General features: G+C 50.1%; 1 protein-coding gene across 2 annotated transcripts in view; it reads left to right on the forward strand.

The window, feature by feature from the left end:
• Positions 1 to 504: 504 nt before the first annotated feature.
• The window catches only part of LOC140405350 (tachykinin-3-like), a 56,496-nt gene continuing 36,523 nt past the window's right edge, over positions 505 to 20,477 (forward strand). The window contains exons 1-2 of one of the 2 annotated variants that reach the window (XM_072493648.1): positions 505 to 614; positions 8,337 to 8,472. In XM_072493648.1, coding sequence (XP_072349749.1) covers positions 8,374 to 8,472 — 99 coding nt within the window. In that variant the 5' untranslated portion in view covers positions 505 to 614; positions 8,337 to 8,373. The remainder of the gene's footprint in view (positions 615 to 8,336; positions 8,473 to 20,477) is intronic. The other variant, XM_072493649.1, reaches the window with a different exon arrangement.

The raw sequence follows: 20,477 nt of genomic DNA on the forward strand, positions 1-20,477 counted from the left end.
CTGCAGTTGACTTCTCCAAGAGCTGATGAATCTTGAGCCTGCGCTGACTGGTAACAAGCTGCACATGTGCAGTCTAGATTTATTTTTTTGGCCAGGCCCATGTCCAATGGGACTTGGAGCCTGCACAAAAAGCAAAAACTGTGAAAAGGGTGGAAGAAGTGGGAGAGAGTGGGAGAGAGAGGGAGGAGGAGGGGGGAAACAGGAGCAAAGCTTAAAACAAAGTACTCAGTGAGGGAAGATGGCAGAGAAAATCGGAGGTGGACCTCAACATTTGTTTTACTAGTATAGAGGTATGCCGTGACATAGGACAGGTTGGGAAGCACTAACAGACTGGTACTGAATCAGAACGAGAGGTCACACTTGAACTTCTCCTCCAGTCTCTGAGTGGCTCTTTCACTTCCCCACAGCAGGCTGCGATTGGCTGGTCCCTAAATCTTCAAGCAGAAGCAGAAGACAGACAGGAACCCAGCAACGCCTAGCTGTGAAGCTAGAGTGATATAAAGCAGGGGCAGGAAGGATTAGTGTCCCACATCTAACCCAACTGGAGCGAGAGAGAGACCAGCTTAGAAGCAGTGAATCTACCAGAAGAAAGTTTGCATTGTGCCATCTGTGAGGTTTGCTGAATAATAATTGCAACAGTTATTTGATATAAAGTGATGTGCATTCTTCAAATATATATTTTAATAAAATACAAAATCAGGAAAAGCGTTAAGAAAATTGTGCTCCCCCTGCTGTGTTGTGCAAATTTCTATTTAAAATTGCCATGCGATGTTAAATTATTAGTGATTTACTTTTTGATTTTTGAAGACATTTGATGTTACAGAATAAAGTTGTTTACATATGTGTGTGTGTGTGATGACAGGTTTGCTGTGATTTTGGATTTCATGTTTTTCGTTAAAAAACAGAAAATCTTGATTGTTGTAGCTGATGTAAATTTTAATTTGTAACGGACAGCTCAAAGAGAATGCTGGAAAGGGGCTGGAGAACAGTCAGCGGAGGCAAAGCAGGGTGAACCATTCAGGTGGAGACCCTCTTAGCCGATGAACTACACTCGTCTATGCAGCCGTAATGTGTTTCCTCTCTCCGCCGTCCCCTGGGGAGTGAGGCTGTCAGCGACAAGGCAGTGATTCACTCCGTTAATGCCGTCTTAACACAGAAAAGTGGATTCTGTTAAGAGCTATTTTTGTAAAAGTAGCGAGACCTCAGCTCTGAGAGTCGCTGTGCAGTTCAGCAGGCTGGATCTGTGAAAGAATTATGGTATCAGGACTGTGAAACGCAGCCAGAAAACTTAACAATATTCCACCAACTCCCAAGTTCTCATGCAGCATCTCGGCTGAAGTGCAGGTTTTGGAAGGGGGTTGTGTGGGGGGGGGGGGGGGGGAAGGATTGAAGCACTTTCTGCTTTTCATTTCAGATTTTCAAGGCTCGCTCTACTCTCAAAAGACGTTTTAAATGATAAATAGTCTCACCGAGTCTCAGAGAATCCTCCCCCTTATTTTTTGATTGGGTTCAGTTAACCCACACTCCCCAAGAAGTGAGTGATGTATCCTCTTTGTCTAGTTTCTCCCTGCTAATGACACCATGTGGGATGTATGAGGGCTGTCTTGCTGTCTGAAGAAAGGTCCTTTTAAAATAAAACCGTGTTATTGTACGAACAAGGGTCTATTAAGTGCTATCTGCTGTAATATTGATTGTTACATCTGGTCAGAAGTATAGCTATTACTCACAATTGTTAGATAATTTTGGAAAGGGGAATACATTTTTTTAAATGCCAACATTCCTCCCTGAAACGACACGTTTACAAAAAAAGCAGATTGACTGGTCGTTCGTCCGTTTTGTTGCGCGTGGACCTTGCTGTGTGCAAATTGGCGGCTGTATTTACTTGCAACTGCACTTCAGACAGTCTACCACTGTGTGCACTTTGAGGGACCTGCGAATGTGTAAGGCGCTATTTAAATGCAAGTGCATGACTGGGGGAGGGGGGAAATGTGAAAGGAAAACAATGAGACAAAGTCAACACAAACTTCAAAGAATTGTCTTTTGAATGAGACGACACAATCTTAAATGTCGCAAAGCTGCAAATGAATGATCGCATTGGGGCATGGCGTGGGTTGGCACATCTGCTGCTTTGGCCTGGCACTCTTGGCATCTGATAGGTTTAAAGTCCAACCCTTTGGGAGACAATTGTAAGTCAATCAAAGACCAATTCTTCTAGGCTTTTTCTCTCTCGTCTCTACCGGTGAGGGGTATGTGTCCAAGTTACTCACACAGCGAAAGGGTTAATATCGAACAATGAAGGAGATTTGCGACGGGAGGAATATGGCATTAAATATTGCAAAGAGGACACGGATTGGGGAAAATGAGGATGGCACAGGCAAATTTTTTAAAGAAGTTTCAGATTGTGATTTTAATCAGGAAACTATTCCTCACCGTGCAGTTTTTGACTGTAATATTGGTGTTTATTCAGGAAACTATTGCGCAGCTTATTATTGTAATATTGATGTTTTATTTTTTAATGTCAGGTAATCTCTTTTAAAAAAAACAGGATTAGGGATTTGTCGTTTCCCTGGAAGGCGAAGGGTTACACAGAATCTACAGCACAGACCACCCATCCCAACCACTCCGTCAAATCTCCTCCTCTAGTCCTTCCCAATCTATCTGCAGAACCTTTTTAATCCCTTCTGCCTTGTATATTTATATAGCTTCCTTGAAATTACATCTCTCCTATTTGCCTCGAACCAAAGTGGAAATTACGTGCTGGGTGCTAAAAGTCAGGGAAAAGCACAGTTTGAACACCTTGAATCAACTGAAATACATGAGGGCGTCCTGACCCGCCCCAAACCATTAACCTGTCTTTTTTCTCTTTCAGTTCCATTCTTTTCAGCTCTGCAGCAGGTGTTTCTTTTGATTCTCTGAATTTAACCCCCTACTGTGAAAGCAATGTTTCCTTCTGTAGCAAACGAGCGCTCCGAGCCCGTGGGTACAATCTGTAGTCTGGAAATGTGGGATCAACAGGGATCCATTCTTTCCTCTGTTTGATCCTGACAGTGAAGGAGACAGACAGCATCAATTCTTTCCCTTTCAATTTCCCTGTTCCCTCCCAATATAGCCATTGTGTTCCCAAACTCCAAGACCACAGCCTCTCCTCGATCGTAATCAGTTTACTGGTGAAGAATCACTCTCTTATCTCACTGCAAATTATAATAATCTTTTATTAGTGTCACAAGTCGGCTTACATTAACACTGCAATGAAGTTACTGTGGAAAGCCCCTAGTCGCCACATTCCGGCGCCTGTTCGGGTCACAGAGGGAGAATTCAGAATGTCCAATTCACCCAACAGCACGTCTTTCGGGACTTGTGGGAGGAACCCGGAGCACCCGGAGGAAACCCACGCAGACACGGGGAGAACGTGCAGACTCCGCACAGACAGCGACCCAAGGCCGGGAATCGAACCTGGGACTGTGAAGCAACAGTGCTAACCACTGTGTTATCATGCCACCTCCCCCTCCCCCGAACTCCTCCTCTTCTTCCCAATACAGAGAGGAAAATCAGAGCCTTGTGTGTTAAAAACATGATAATATTCCACTCAAACAGAATCCCTTGAAGAGCCTTTGTGGCTCGTGCTGGCTCAATATGGGGGGAGGCAATGGAGTAGTGGTATAGTCACTGGACTAGTGGTACAGTCACTGGACTAGTAAACCAGGGTAACTGTGGACCCAGGTTCAAATCCCAACACTGCAGATGGTGAAATTTGAATTCAATAGAAATCTGGAATTAAAAGTCTAATCATGACCATGAAACCATTGTCGATTGTCGTAAAAAACCATCTGGTTCACTAATATCCTTTAGGGAAGGAAATCTGCCGTCCTTACCCGGTCTGGCCTACATGTGACTCCAGACCCACAGCAATGTGGTTGACTATTAAATGGTCACATTCAGTTCAAGGGGAATTCGGGATGAATGCACATAATGTGCTTTTGTGCCCAAGGGAGATCTTTACATTGATTGTGAATGAAATAGTGGAACATCAGAAATAGGAGCAGGAGTGGGCCATTTGGCCCCTCGAACCTGCTCCGCCATTCAACTAGATCATGGCTGCTTTCCCACCTCAATGTTTCCCCGCATTACACCCGTATCCCTTTAACATCTCGAAACCCACCTGCCTCAGGGGGGAAAGAATTCCACCATCTGAGAGAAGGCTTTCCAAAACAGCATGCCACGTGTCAGTGAGGCTAGAAATAGGAAGATAGAGCAGCTAAACACGTGGCTAAACAGCTGGTGTAGGAGGGAGGGTTTCCGTTATCTGGACCACTGGGAGCTCTTCCGGGGCAGGTGTGACCTGTATAAGAAGGACGGGTTGCATCTAAACTGGAGAGGCATAAATATCCTGGCCGCGAGGTTTGTTAGAGTCACACGGGAGGGTTTAAACTAGTATGGCAGGGGGGTGGGCACGGGAGCAATAGGTCAGAAGGTGAGAGCACTGAGGGAGAACTAGGGAATAGGGCCAGTATGGCTCTGAGGCAGAGCAGATAGGGAGAAGTTGCTGAACACAGCGGGTCTGGTGGCCTGAAGTGCATATGTTTTAATGCAAGAAGTATTACGGGTAAGGCAGATGAACTTAGAGCTTGGATTAGTACTTGGAACTATGATGTTGTTGCCATTAAAGAGACCTGGTTGAGGGAAGGGCAGGATTGGCAGCTAAACGTTCCAGGATTTAGATGTTTCAGGCGGGATAGAGGGGGATGTAAAAGGGGAGGCGGAGTTGCGCTACTGGTTCGGGAGACTATCACAGCTGTACTGCGGGAGGACACCTCAGAGGGCAGTGAGGCTATATGGGTAGAGATCAGGAATAAGAAGGGTGCAGTCACAATGTTGGGGGTTTACTACAGGCCTCCCAACAGCCAGCGGGAGATAGAGGAGCAGATAGGTAGACAGATTTTGGAAAAGAGTAAAAACAACAGGGTTGTGGTGATGGGAGACTTCAACTTCCCCAATATTGACTGGGACTCACTTAGTGCCAGGGGCTTAGACGGGGCAGAGTTTGTAAGGAGCATCCAGGAGGGCTTCTTAAAACAATATGTAGACAGTCCAACTAGGGAAGGGGCGGTACTGGACCTGGTATCGGGGAATGAGCCCGGCCAGGTGGTAGAAGTTTCAGTAGGGGAGCATTTTGGGAACAGTGACCACAATTCAGTAAGTTTTAAAGTGCTGGTGGACAAGGATAAGAGTGGTCCTAGGGTGAATGTGCTAAATTGGGGGAAGGCTAATTATAACAATATTAGGCGGGAACTGAAGAACATAGATTGGGGGCGGATGTTTGAGGGCAATTTTCGGGAACCTTGGATAACGAGAGATATTGTAGGCCTCGTCAAAAGGAAAAAGGAGGCATTTGTCAGGGCTAAAAGGCTGGGAACAGACGAAGCCTGTGTGGAATATAAGGAAAGTAGGAAGGAACTTAAGCAAGGAGTCAGGAGGGCTAGAAGGGGTCCCGAAAAGTCATTGGCAAATAGGGTTAAGGAAAATCCCAAGGCTTTTTACACGTACATAAAAAGCAAGAGGGTAGCCAGGGAAAGGGTTGGCCCACTGAAGGATAGGCAAGGGAATCTATGTGTGGAGCCAGAGGAAATGGGCGAGGTACTAAATGAATACTTTGCATCAGTATTCACCAAAGAGAAGGAATTGGTAGATGTTGAATCTGGAGAAGGGTGTATAGATAGCCTGGGTCACATTGAGATCCAAAAAGACGAGGTGTTGGGCGTCTTAAAAAATATTAAGGTAGATAAGTCCCCAGGGCCTGATGGGATCCACCCCAGAATACTGAAGGAGGCTGGAGAGGAAATTGCTGAGGCCTTGACAGAAATCTTTGGATCCTCACTGTCTTCAGGTGATGTCCCGGAGGACTGGAGAATAGCCAATGTTGTTCCTCTGTTTAAGAAGGGAAGCAAGGATAATCCAGGGAACTACAGGCCGGTGAGCCTTACTTCAGTGGTAGGGAAATTACTGGAGAGAATTCTTCGAGACAGGATCTACTCCCATTTGGAAGCAAATGGACGTATTAGTGAGAGGCAGCATGGTTTTGTGAAGGGGAGGTTGTGTCTCACTAACTTGATAGAGTTTTTCGAGGAGGTCACAAAGATGATTGATGCAGGTAGGGCAGTGGATGTTGTCTATATGGACTTCAGTAAGGCCTTTGACAAGGTCCCTCATGGTAGACTGGTACAAAAGGTGAAGTCACATGGGATCAGAGGTGAGCTGGCAAGGTGGATACAGAACTGGCTAGGTCATAGAAGGCAGAGAGTAGCAATGGAAGGATGCTTTTCTAATTGGAGGGCTGTGACTAGTGGTGTTCCGCAGGGATCAGTGCTGGGACCTTTGCTGTTTGTAGTATATATAAATGATTTGGAGGAAAATGTAACTGGTCTGATTAGTAAGTTTGCAGACGACACAAAGGTTAGTGGAATTGCGGATAGCGATGAGGACTGTCAGAAGATACAGCAGGATTTAGATTGTTTAGAGACTTGGGCGGAGAGATGGCAGATGGAGTTTAATCCAGACAAATGTGAGGTAATGCATTTTGGAAGGTCTAATGCAGGTAGGGAATATACAGTGAATGGTAGAACCCTCAAGAGTATTGAAAGTCAGAGAGATCTCGGTGTACAGGTCCACAGGTCATTGAAAGGGGCAACACAGGTGGAGAAGGTAGTCAAGAAGGCATACGGCATGCTTGCCTTCATTGGCCGGGGCATTGAGTATAAGAATTGGCAAGTCATGTTGCAGCTGTATAGAACCTTAGTTAGGCCACACTTGGAGTATAGTGTTCAATTCTGGTCACCACACTACCAGAAGGATGTGGAGGCTTTAGAGAGGGTGCAGAAGAGATTTACCAGAATGTTGCCTGGTATGGAGGGCATTAGCTAATAGGAGCAGTTGAATAAACTCGGTTTGTTCTCACTGGAACGACGGAGGTTGAGGGGAGACCTGATAGAGGTCTACAAAATTATGAGGGGCATAGACAGAGTGGATCGTCGGAGGCTTTTCCCCAGGGTAGAGGGGTCAATTACTAGGGGGCATAGGTTTAAGGTGAGAGGGGCAAGGTTTAGAGTAGATGTTCGAGGCAAGTTTTTTACGCAGAGGGTAGTGGGTGCCTGGAACTCGCTACCGGAGGAGGTGGTGGAAGCAGGGACGATAGTGACATTTAAGGGGCATCTTGACAAATACATGAGTAGGATGGGAATAGAGGGATACGGACCCCGGAAGTGTAGAAGATTGTAGTTTAGACGGGCAGCATGGTTGGCACGGGCTTGGAGGGCCGAAGGGCCTGTTCCTGTGCTGCACATTTCTTTGTTCTTTGTTCTTGTTCTTATCCTGTCCCCATGTACTCTGCTCAGAGCCACTTCAACGTGAAGGATAGAGCGAGTGCTTTCGATCTAAAGTGCTCTCCCGCATTAAAATCCGCCATGAAAGATTGTTTGGGTGTCCCTGTGCGTTTGGTGAAGTGAAGTTGTGTGGAAAATTCTGGAAGTTGCTCCATTTGAGCGGACGCTCGCTCGTTGCGAAGATTTCAGTAACGTTGGACATGCAAAATGTTGATATTGTGTGGCGCCTTAAGGGAGAATTTCCAGCGACGTGCCACCAGGATCAAACCATGATTGGCGCTTAAGGTGCCAGGGGAGTGGGTGGGGGAGGGGGAGGACGCGGAGGAGAAAATGGTTGTGCCACAACCAGTTGAGGAAGTGGAATGTATCACATGAGAAGCACAATGGTTAAAGGCTCAGATGTATTAATAGACACACCGGTGCACATCCTCCCCGTGTGTGCGTGGGTTTCCTCCGGGTGCTCCGGTTTCCTCCCACAGGCCAAAGATGTGCGGGTTAGGTGGATTGGCCATGATGAATTACCCTTAGTGTCCAAAATTGCCCTTGGTGTTGGGTGGGGTTACTGGGTTATGGGGATAGGGTGGAGGTGTGGGCTTGGGGAGGGTGCTCTTTCCAAGAGCTGGTGCAGACCCGATGGGCTGAATGGCCTCCTTCTGCACTGTAAATTCTATGATTCTATGATGGATGCCAATTAGCTCCTACAAAGCAGCTTCTTGGCGCAAAGACAAACCTCGAAAAATTGGAACATTTCCTATCAAGTTGGAGAATTTAAAAACAGATACTAAACATTCCTCTTTTACGGGTGAACGTGTACGAAAACCATAAAAGTTGATGAATTATTATTTCCAATGTAAAATTGCCAATATTGACAAGCTAACCTGTTTTCTTTTATCCGGCCTCCCTCCAGTATCGTCAATGTTCACGGCCTTTGCTTCTTTCCTTCTTTCTCCTCTCGTTCAGCTGCCGTTCCAGTGGCCTGGCGGAAGGACTGGTCAAGATGAAAAGTTTCATTGCTTTGGCCTTGCTTTCCATATCTCTGAAAACGTGTCAGGGAAGTCACGATGGACACTTGACAAACGCTGGAGTTCTCAGCAAGGTATGGACGCCCCCCACCCCCATCCCTCCCGAGAGGCTTTTGGAATGTCTCTGGAAATTCTTCCTCTATTTAGCGAAGGCCAACGTGCCCTCCGCCATTCTGGAGATTGTCCGAATCTGACTGCGCAAAATGAAGCTCAGTAAATGATCGGAAAGCGGATGTGCTTATTTGACCAAACGTGAACCGCTTGTCCTAATATCTCCTCCTGAAGCCTGATGTCAATTTTTGTTTGATTCATGTGGAATATTTAACTCCTTCAAAGACACGGTATAAATGCAATGTATGAATGGATCACAAGCTGAGAAGTTCATTTGTGGGGTCAGTTACAATTTGTAATGCAGGTCATTGTGAATCGGTATTAAACCCCTCTGATCATTCATAGATTATCATAGAATTTACAGTGCAGATGGAGGCCATTCGGCCCATCGAGTCTGCACCGGCTCTTGGAAAGAGCACCCTACCCAAGGTCAACACTTCCACCCTATCCCCATAACCCAGTAACCCCACCCAACACTAAGGGCAATTTTGGACACTAAGGGCAATTTAGCATGGCCAATCCACCTAACCTGCACATCTTTGGACTGTGGGAGGAAACCGGAGCACCCGGAGGAAACCCACGCACACACGGGGAGGACGTGCAGACTCCGCACAGACAGTGACCCAGCGGGGAATCGAACCTGGGACCCTGGCGCTGTGAGACTCTAGTTTCCTTTTGAAATCATTCATCATCTCTGCTTTTATCCACCCCCTCCTGGGATGGTCAATGAAGAGAGAGAGAATCGCTTACAATATTAGCTGGTATGGGAACCCTTAACACCTTGTCAACCAAGAATTTGTCTAACTTGGCCTTGAATAGATTCAATGATTCAGCCCCCTACAACTCTCTGAGCGGGGAGAGAATTGCACAGACTAACGACCCTCTGAAAGAAGAAATTCCTTCTCCTCTCCACGTTCAATGGGAGACCCAAAATGTGCCCTTGATTTCTAGATTCCTCCCCTTCCACCTTCCTCTCAGCACAAACCTTGCCAAGCCCCCTCAGAGACTTGTATTTCAATCAGATCGCCTCTCATTCAGCTAGACCTCTATTGAGTATAGGTCCAAGGTCTTCAACCTTTTCTGTAAAGGCCAACATTCCATTTGCCTTCCCAATCGATGTAACTGCGTGCTAACATTTTGTGATTGAAGTGTGATATAGACAATAGGTACCAGAGACGCTCAGCAATAAATGGTGGCAGAAAACATAGTTGCTTCGTGTGAGGAAGACCAACTTGACCCAGCCAACGTTAGGTTAATAGGAATGGAAACCAGTCTAGGGAATAGGCTGTGGGAGGGCATGTACAGCAAAGGAGTCCAACCAGCAGGGATGGAGGAGCGCACAGTCCTGCCAACAATCCTTCCTGACACATTTGTAGCAGCTTGAAATAGAGCTGATCATGGAATCCTCAATGGTGAAGTTGATTTGAATTTCCAGATAGCTTTTGACAATGTTCCACATGAGAGACTTTTACAAGAATTGAAAAAAAGGAATACAGGGTGGAACAGGGGATAGAATCACAAAATCATAGAATCCCTACAGTGCAGAAAGAGGCCACTCAGCCCATCAGGTCTGTACTGACCCATCTAAAGACCACCCTACCTGTGCCCAATCTGCCTCCCCGTAACCCCAGCCTAAGGGGCAATTTATCATGGCCAATCCACCTAACCTGCACATCTTTGGACACTAAGGGACAATTTATCATGGCCAACCCACCTAACCTGTACATCTTTGGACACTAAGGGACAATTTATCATGGCCAATCCACCTAACCTGCACATCTTTGGACACTAAGGGACAATTTAACATGGCCAATTCACCAAACCTGCACATCTTTGGACACTAAGGGACAATTTAACACGGCCAATCCACCTAACCTGCATATCTTTGGACACTAGGGGACAATTTAGCATGGCCAATCCACCTAACCTGTACATCTTTGGACACTAAGGGACAATTTAACATGGCCAATCCACCTAACCTGTACATCTTTGGACACTAAGGGGCAATTTAACATGGCCAATCCACCTAACCTGCACACCTTTGGACACTAAGAGCAATTTATCACGGCCAATCCACCTAATCTGCACATCTTTGGACTGTGGGAGGAAACCGGAGCACCCGGAGGAAACCCACGCAGACACGGGGAGAACGTGCAGACTCCGCACAGACAGTCACCCGAGGCCGGAATTGAACCCGGGTCCTGATTTTAATATTCTCCTCCTTGTTTTCACATCTCGCTGTGTCCTCCTCCCCTCCCTATCTCAGGAATCTCCTCCAGCCCCTACAACCCTCCAAGATCTCTGCATTCCTCTAATTCCGGCCTCGTGTTCATTCCTGATTTTAATCGCACCACAATTGTCAACCGGGTCTTCAGCTGCCTGGTTGCCACGCTCTGGAATTCTCTCCCTCAACCCCTCCACCCCCCTCGCTACCTCACATTCCATCTTTCAGACACTCCTTAAAGCCGACCAAGGTTTTGATCACCTGACCTGATATTTCCTTATATGGCTCTGGGTCACAGTTTGTTTTCGAATGTCCCTGTGAAGCATCTTGGGAAGTTTCATTGTGTGAAAGGCACTCGTTAAATATAGGTAGTCACATGGAGCACACCAGAATGACAGGGAGTGGGATAGCTTGATCTTGGCTTTGGACAATGCTCGGCACAACATCGAGGGCCGAAGGGCCTGTTCTGTGCTGTACTGTCCTATGTTGATGTCCTTAAATTTGGCAACATCTCCACATCCTCAGTTTGGCAGGTTTTCCGTCCAGTTTCGATCTACTCTGCACCTCCCTGTAAATGTCAGGGTTGTGGTCTGGAACAGGGGTCAGTGGGTTGGGGGGGGGGGGGTCAGTGCTTCAGGCTCTTTTTCATATCTGCATTGCTTTAAGTGGATGGGAAATGCAGTTCAAATCGAACAATCCCATGAAGTTGGGCTTGTTGCTCCTGCTGTGGGGAATGCATCGGATTCGCTATCGGAAAAAGCAATTCGAGAGAATTAAACAAAAGCCACAAATGTCATCATAATAATTTCACAATTGTGGCTTTAGAAAAGCATGCCTAAGAAATGGATTGGCATGGGCGATGCTAACATTGTGAATGCTCGATCTAGTTACACTTTCCGAATGGACATCAGTTGCCAGAAATGTGTTTCAAAAGCTTTCAAAGTAAAGGAAGATGTCCCACATTTAGTAAAAGGGTAATTGGCCAAATATCGATTAATACGGGACTGTGAAAATAGTACCACCACCCCACTCCCCCCGAAGAGTCGCGTGACTGTGTGGTGAGAGACGGCAGGGTTCCCTGCTCCTGCCGAACGACAATGGGCCTTTGACTGGGCCCCAAATCGCCCATGGCAACCCCACCATGACAGGGCTGGAAAGTCCCAGCCAGAGTCTGGGAGAAGTCGGCATGGCGATTGCCGATAGCACTCATGGGGACAAGGCGGTAGGAGTTCCAGTTTCTGGTGACTGATTTTCTTGGGGGTTTTGTACTCCCCTCTGAGCCACAAGGTTCTGTGTTCAAGCCCTGCTCTCGGTCTTGAACACAAAAACAAAACCAAGGCCGCCCCTCCCAGTGCAGTACTGAGGGGGTGCTGCACTGTCAGAGGTACTCCCGTTTCAGATGAGATATAAAATCGCCTGCTCGGGTGGGTATAAAAAAAAACCCCATGAAGCTACTTTGAAAAAGAGCAGAGTGTGAGGGTGGGCCGGCCATGAATCTTTCTTCCCTAGATTGGTTCGGCAATGGAGAGCTTTCAGTGTCCTGATCTGGCATTCGGTCAGAGGGCTCCAATTGGCCAATCAGGGAGGCGCTCAGTTTGAACATACTTTTGTACAGAATGGAGATTCCTGCTCAGAAGAATTAACTTGGGAAGATCTCGTACCGAACTGTATGGAAAGCACTCTGGAAAAGACACTCCAAAGACAAAATTCTTGTGAAAACGTTGCTGGTGGTAATTTCTGGAGATCGCACAGGTTGGGATGAATTCCCCGCCGGCAGTGCCCCGTGCGTTACCCGGGGGCGTGGGGTGGCCACAACGGGAAATCCCATTGGCCGGTAGCGGGAACAGGCACCACCAAGGAACATGGCTCGGGAGGCGGAGAATCCGCCCTGTTAGTGCATCACCCCCTTAACTCCTAGAAAACTAAGCGTCAAGAACCACAAAGACATGTGAGACTTTAACCAAGGCTTTAATACACTACATAGGAAGCTTACCCGACACAGACAACCCCAGACAAAATGGGTCAGGTCTCAGAAGCTGGGTCTTATACCTAACTCCCGGGGGAGTGGCCAAGGCGGAGCTCTCCGTGGCCAGGTCAGGTTACATACAGGTGACCGAACCTCTACAGAGCTACAGTACAATACACAGTATTACAGGGCCACGTTACACACAACTATTATATAACTATGTACAATGCTAGGGAAGTACAGTGGTGTATCACCACATTCACCCCTTGTTTAGAAGGAAGTCCGGGGTGAAAATATGGAGTAGCAAACACCGTGAACAAACAGGGAGTAACGAACAGAGTCCATCAGGAGGTTCCGTGTCGTCAGAGGTCGAGACGAACGATGGGATTGGTCGATCTCTTTGAACGTCGGAGCTGCGGCGCTGAGGTAGTGTCCGGTGGTATCCGTGCGGTCGGTGGTGCTGGGTCGCGAGGCGGCATGACTTCCCCCACCGCTTCGGCTGGCTCGAGGCAAGACTGCGGAATGACAGCGGCTGGCACGGAGTAGTAACAGGCCGAGGGATCGACGGGAGCAGAGAGGGAGCGGGGTGGAGGTTGCGGGGCGGGGGCGGCAGGGGCCCCAGAGGGGGCCAGGTCCTTGATGGAGACGGTCTCCTCACGCCCGTCGGGGTACGCTATGTACGCGTACTGTGGGTTGGCGTGGAGGAGATGGACTCTCTCCACCAGGGGCTCCGCCTTAGAGGTCCGCACGTGCTTGCGGAGCAGGACGTCTCCCAGGGACAGGAGCCAGGACGGAAGCGATGTCACGGTTGCCGATCTCCTGGAGAAGAGAAACATCCGCTCATGAGGGGTAGCATTCGTTGCAGTACACAACAGGGACCGGATGGAGTGGAGTGCGGCAGAGAGGGCCTCCTGCCAACGGGAGACTGGTAGGCCTTTGGACTTGAGGGCTAGCAGCACGGCCTTCCAAACTGTCGCGTTCTCCCTCTCCACCTGTCCGTTCCCCCGGGGGTTGTAACTGGTCGTCCTGCTCGAGGCAACGACCCTGGCGAGCAGGTACCGACGCAGCTCCTCGCTCATGAAGGAGGAGCCCCGGTCACTGTGAATGTAATTGGGATAACCGAACAGCATGAAGAGGTCGTGCAACGCTTTGATGACGGTGGCGGAGGTCGTGTCGGGGCAGGGAATGGCGAAGGGGAACCGCGAGTACTCGTCGATGACATTGAGGAAGTACGTGTTGCGGTTGTGGGTGGGGAGGGCCCTTTGAAGTCAATGCTGAGACGTTCAAAGGGGCGGGTGGCCTTGATTAGGTGCGCCTTGTCTGGCTTGTAGAATTGTGGCTTGCACTCCGCACAGACTTGGCAGTCCCTAGTCATGGCCTTGACCTCCTCGACTGAGAAGGGCAGGTTGTGGCCCTTGATGTAGTGGTAGAGCCGCCTGACGCCCGGGTGACAGAGGTCATTATGTAGTGCCCGCAGTCGGTCATCCTGTGCGTTGGCACAAGTACTACAGGACAGGGCATCAGGACGATCATTGAGCTTACCTGGCCGGTATAAGATAGTATAATTGTAGGTGGAGAGTTCGATCCTCCACCGTAATATCTTATCGTTTTTGATTTTACCTCGTTGTTTGTTGTCGAGCATGAACGCAACTGATCGTTGGTCAGTAACGAGGGTAAATGGTTTTCTGGCCAGGTAGTGCCTCCAGTGCCGGACGGCTTCCACTATGGCCTGTGCCTCCTTCTCAACAGAGGAGTGGCTGATCTCGGGGCCTTGGAGTGTGCAGGAAAAGAAGGCGATGGGCCTGCCCGCCTGGTTGAGGGTGGCACCCAGGGCAAAGTCGGAGGCATCGCTCTCGACTTGGAATGGTGCAGACTCGTCTACCGCATGCATGGCGGCTTTGGCGATAGCGGTTTTTAGGAGGTGGAAGGCCTGGCAGGCCTCGGGCGGGAGGGGGAATGAGGGGGAACGGAGGAGGGGTCGGGCCTTGTCAGTGTACTCGGGCCCCCACTGGGCATAGTAGGCAAAGGACCCGAGGCATCGCCTCAGTTCTTTGGGGCAGGTGGGAATGGGGAGTTCGAGAAGGGGGCGCAGACGGTCGGGATCGGGGCCGAGGACACCGTTCTCCACCACGTAGCCGAGTATGGCGAGGCGGGTGGTGCCGAAAACACATTTTGCCTCGTTGTACGTGAGATTGAGGCGTTTAGCAGTTTGGACGAATTACGTGAGGTTGACGTCATGGTCCTGCTGGTTGTGGCCGCAGATGGTGACGTTGTCCAGATACGGGAAGGTAGCCCGCAGTCTGTTCTGGTCCACCATTCGGTCCATCTCTCGTTGGAAGACCGAGACTCCATTGGTGACGCCAAAGGGTACCCTAAGGAAGTGGTAGAGGCGGCCGTCCGCCTCGAAGGCCGTGAAGTTACAGTCCTCCGGGCGGATAGGGAGCTGGTGGTAGGCGGATTTCAAGTCTATGGTGGAGAACACCCGGTACTGTGCAATCTGGTTGACCATGTCAGATATGCGGGGCAGGGGATACGCATCAAGCAGCGTGTACCGGTTGATGGTCTGACTGTAGTCAATGACCATGCGGTGTTTCTCACCAGACTTGACTACCACCACTTGGGCTCGCCAGGGGCTGGTGCTGGGAGCAATGATCTTTTCCGAGAGAAGGCGCTTAATCTCCGCTCGAATGAATTGGCGGTCCCCGAAACTGTAACGCCGTCTTTTAGTAGCCACGGGCTTGCAGTCGGGGGTGAGATTAGCAAACTGTGAAGGGGGGGGGGGGGATCCTGAGCGTGGAGAGACTACAGGTGGGACCCGGGGGGGGATCAGGGAAGAACTGGGGGTTGGAGACCGTGAGGGGGGGGGGGGGGGGGGAGGGGGCCGTTAAAATGCAAGGTGAGGCTGCGCAGGTGGCATTGGAAGTCCAGGCTGAGGATCGCGGCGGCGCAGAGGTGAGGGAGGACCATGAATTTGAAATCCTGGAACACCGCGCCGTTCACTGAGAGGGTGACGACGCAGTAGCCCGAAACCTCGGCCGACTGGGAGTTGGAGGCCATGGAAATATGCCTGCGCGTGGGTAGTACCTTGAGGGAGCAGCGGCACACGGTGTCCGGGTGGAGGAAGCTCTCCATGCTGCCGCTGTCGAAGAGGCAGGTGACAGTGAAACAATTTACCTGAACCTCCATGGTGGATCTGGCGAGCTGATGCGGTCGGTCCTGGTCGAGGACGATGGATGCGATGGTGGAGCTGTTGGAGCTATTAAATGGATGCACTAAGCGTCAAGAACCACAAAGACATGTGAGACTTTAACCAAGGCTTTAATACACGACATAGGAAGCTTACCCGACACAGACAACCCCAGACAGAATGGGTCAGGTCTCAGAAGCTGGGTCTTATACCTAACTCCCGGGGGAGTGGCCAAGGCGGAGCTCTCCGTGGCCAGGTCAGGTTACATACAGGTGACCGAACCTCTACAGAGCTACAGTACAATACACAGGATTACAGGGCCACGTTACACACAACTATTATATAACTATGTACAATGCTAGGGAAATACAGTGGTGTATCACCACAGGGGAGATAATGAGAAAACACATTGAGAGGAGGTGGTGTGGGCTGAAGCACAAGTGCCCACAGCAGACATGTTTTCCCGTGTGTGCACGTGTATTCGTGCACTTGTGTGTGGACGTGTAAAATGTGGTGGCTGTCCTTCCCACTGATCTCCATAATATGGAGGGCAGGTGTCAAAATCAGCAGCCTGTCTGTCATCGTTAAATGAGCAATTAAGGGTCAATTAGGCTCGTTCTCAAGCCTATTGTAATATGTTGCTGATGCCATGAAACGTTTGGCGTGGGCAGCAAGGCAGGAGCGAGAAGCCCGAATTCTCACCGCAGGGTGGGTGCCTTTTTGGGGACAGCCCTTTGCCGATTGGTTGAGCACCACTTTGGTTAAACCCCCCCCTTTTCTTCCTACCCACCCCCACTGTCCATCTCCCAAACCCTCCCGCCCCAAGACCCTTGCTGGCTTTGGGGGTCCTCGCTTCCCCTGCAGTCCCAGCAGTGGCCACTTGACACCAATCTGACTGGTACACCGTTTTGGATACTGTTGGGGGAGATAACGCTGGGAAAAGGAGTGACAGCCAACTTCATGGCACCGAGGGTGGGTCTGGTGCACAAGAGGGGAGGAGAGAAAATGTCTGGGCGATAGTGGTAGAGGATTCAATTGTAAGGGGAACAGACGGGCATTTTTGTGGCCACAAGAGAGACTCCAGGGTGGTGTGTTGCCTCCGTGGTGCCAGGGTCAGGGATGTCACTGACCGGCTACAGGGCATTCTGAAGGGGGAGGGCAAACAGATATTGTGGTGCATTGGTACCAATGATATAGGCAGGAAAAGTGATGAAATCCTGAAAGCAGAAATTAGGGAGGTAGGAAGTAGATTAAAAAACAGGACCCAGAAGGTAGTAATCTCTGGATTATTTCCTGTGCCACGTGCTGGTGAATATAGAAATAGGAGGTTAGTTCAGATGAATGTGTGGCTGGAGAGATGGTGCAGGAGGGAGGGCTTTCGATTTCTGGGACATTCGGACTGGTTTTTGGGGACGGTGGGACCTGTACCAGGCGGATAGTTTGCACCTGAACCAAAATGGGACCAGTCTCCTTGCAGGGAGGTTTGCTAGTGCTGTTGGGGAGGGTTTAAACTAACTTGACAGGAGCCTGCGATTCTGAGAGAAGGTTCAGCAGCGATAGATGTACAGCCAGAATTAGAGGAGATAGCAAGTGAGTCAGGACGGCATGGAAGTTATAGACCAGTTAAGTCGCAAGGGAATTTGGCAGAATTGGATGGTATTTATTTTAATGCAAGGAGTCTGACCAACAAGACAGATGAGTTAAGGGCACAAATTCTATGAAAACATGGGGATATGATGTTATTGCTGTCACTGAGACATGGTTGAGAGAGGGGCAGGATTGGCAGCTCAATATTCCAGGATATGGAACCTTCAGCCAAGATAGGGAAGGAGGTAAATGAGAAGTGTGTGTCACAATTTTGACCAGGGAATCAATTACAGCAGTAAGAAGGGACTATATCTTAGAAACTTCTTCAACTGAAGCCACATGAGTAGAGCTTAAGAACCAAAAAGGAGCAATCACATTGCTGAGGGTGTTTTACAGCCCCAAACAGTCTGAGAGAAATAGAAGAGCAGATATGTAGGTACATTTCAGAGAAGTGTAAATGTAATAGGGTAGTGATAGTGGAGATTTCAACTTCCCCAATATTAACTGGGGTAGTCATAGTGTGAAAGGTTTAGAGGGAGCTGAATTCTTAAAATACGTCCAGGAGAATTTTTAAGCCAATGCATAGAAGGACCTAACAAAGCCGGGCAAGTGGGCAGCACGGTAGCACAGTAGTTAGCACTGTCGCTTCACAGCTCCAGGGTCCCAGGTTCGATTCCGGCTTGGGTCACTGTCTGTGCGGAGTCTGCACATTCTCCCCATGTCTGCGTGGGTTTCCTCCGGGTGCTCCGGTTTCCTCCCACAGTCTAAAGATGTGTAGGTTAGGTGGGTTGGTCATGATAAATTGTCCCTTAGTGTCCAAAAAAGATTAAGTGGGGGTTACTGGGTTTTGAGGGTAGGGTAGATACGTGGGCTTCAGTAGGGTGCTCTTTGAAAGGGCCGGTGCAGACTCGAGGGGCCGAATGGCCTCCTTCTACATTGTAAATTCTATGATAAGTGGTTGAAGTATCAGTGAGGAGGTTTCGAGGGGATGTGAGGAAAAACGTTTTCCCCAGAGGGGGGTGGGAGTCTGGAACTCGCTGCCTGAAAGGGGGGTGGAGGCAGAGACCCTCAGAACATTCAAGAAGCATTTAGATATGCGCTTGTGATGTCAAGGCAGACACGGCTAAGCGCTGGGAAATGGGATTAGAGTAAATAGGTGGTTGTTTGACAAAGGGTCTTTTCTGTGCTGCAGACGCCGATGACTCTCGTGCCCCTGCGCCTCCCACATGAGGGGTGTAGTCAACACGGCCTTCGTTAATCCACCCAACAGCACTTTATGGAACGTGTTGGCTCCACGTAATGTGGTTGCCAGGGGCAGCACTCACTCGGTATTAGTCTGCTGATTGAGTGAGCGAGTGAGTGACTCCCGTCTCGGTCTCGCTCCATTCCCACTCGGACTGAAAACGGGAAATCCGCGTCCTTGCCAATATTTATCCCTCAATCAACATCATAAAAGCAGAATGTGGTTATTGACACATTACTGGCTGCAATTCTCCGGACGTTGCGATTCAACTTTCCGTCAGCAGTGCACCCCCGCCAGCGGGATTCCTGGTGGCATGGGGTGGTTACAATGGGAAATCCCAGTGCCAAGCAGCGGGGCAGAGAATCCTGCCGCCAGAGAACGGCATGTGGCCGAGAGACACGCGGCTGGGGTGCACGGTTTGGGAGGTGTGCAAATTGGCTCTGCTAATTGGCTGGAATGCTTGTGAAAAGTTCAATGGAAGTTTCACTTTCTTTTTCATTGAAGCATTAAAAGCAGAAATTAGGCATTGAAAACAGAATCGATGCTGTCGTCGAGAGGTTGCACGATAGGCACACCCTGGGTCAGACAAGTGCACCCAGGGGCGGACAGGTGCACCCAGGGGCGGACAGGTGCACCCAGGGGCGGACAGGTGCACCCAGGGGCGGACAGGTGCACCCAGGGGCGGACAGGTGCACCCAGGGGCGGACAGGTGCACCCAGGGGCGGACAGGTGCACCCAGGGGCGGACAGGTGCACCCAGGGGCCGGTAGGTACACCCAGGGGCCGGTAGGTACACCCAGGGGCCGGTAGGTACACCCAGGGGCCGGTAGGTACACCCAGGGGCCGGTAGGTACACCCAGGGGCCGGTAGGTACACCCAGGGGCCGGTAGGTACACCCAGGGGCGGACAGGTACACCCAGGGGCGGACAGGTACACCCAGGGGCGGACAGGTACACCCAGGGGCGGACAGGTACACCCAGGGGCGGACAGGTACACCCAGGGGCGGACAGGTACACCCAGGGGCGGACAGGTACACCCAGGGGTGGACAGGTACACCCAGGGGCGGACAGGTACACCCAGGGGCGGACAGGTACACCCAGGGGCGGACAGGTACACCCAGGGGCGGACAGGTACACCCAGGGGCGGACAGGTACACCCAGGGGCGGACAGGTACACCCAGGGGCGGACAGGTTGTAGCGCACAAAGACTCCATGAGACGAATATAGTGAAGTCGATGAGGCTTTATTAAGCGTGTCTGTTCCCCAGCAGCCCGATAGTAAACTGGCCTGCGGGGGAAGACACCGGCTTCTTATACTTCGCCTTCAGGGCGGAGCTTGAGGTCAACGGCCAACCAGGACCCGGGATCTGTCAGCCAATGACATTAGGGCTTCCAGTCCCACATGACCCCTAATACATACTACCACATTGACCCCTTGTCAAAATTGAACCCGGCGGGGTGATGCTTCGTATGGTGGTAAGGGTTTACAGGGCTGGTCCTGGGAGGATAGAACAGTTACATGGTAGTACAGTATTGGACAGTATCGTCCTGTTACAACTATTTACAGAGGATATAGGAAAACAAAATGTTCATTGGACAGTCCATCTTTGTTTTACATCGACGCCACGAGTCGGTCGGGCGGTCTGGTCGTCCGTGTCGATCGCCTCGGTCCCGGCGGTGGTGGTGGTGCTTGTACCAGCGTTGTCGCCTCCGGGAGTCGCACGGTTTCAGCTGTCGGTGCAAAAGGGAGGGGAACTGATCCTC

Source organism: Scyliorhinus torazame, chromosome X (assembly GCF_047496885.1).
Source record: "Scyliorhinus torazame isolate Kashiwa2021f chromosome X, sScyTor2.1, whole genome shotgun sequence".
NCBI lineage: Eukaryota > Metazoa > Chordata > Chondrichthyes > Carcharhiniformes > Scyliorhinidae > Scyliorhinus > Scyliorhinus torazame.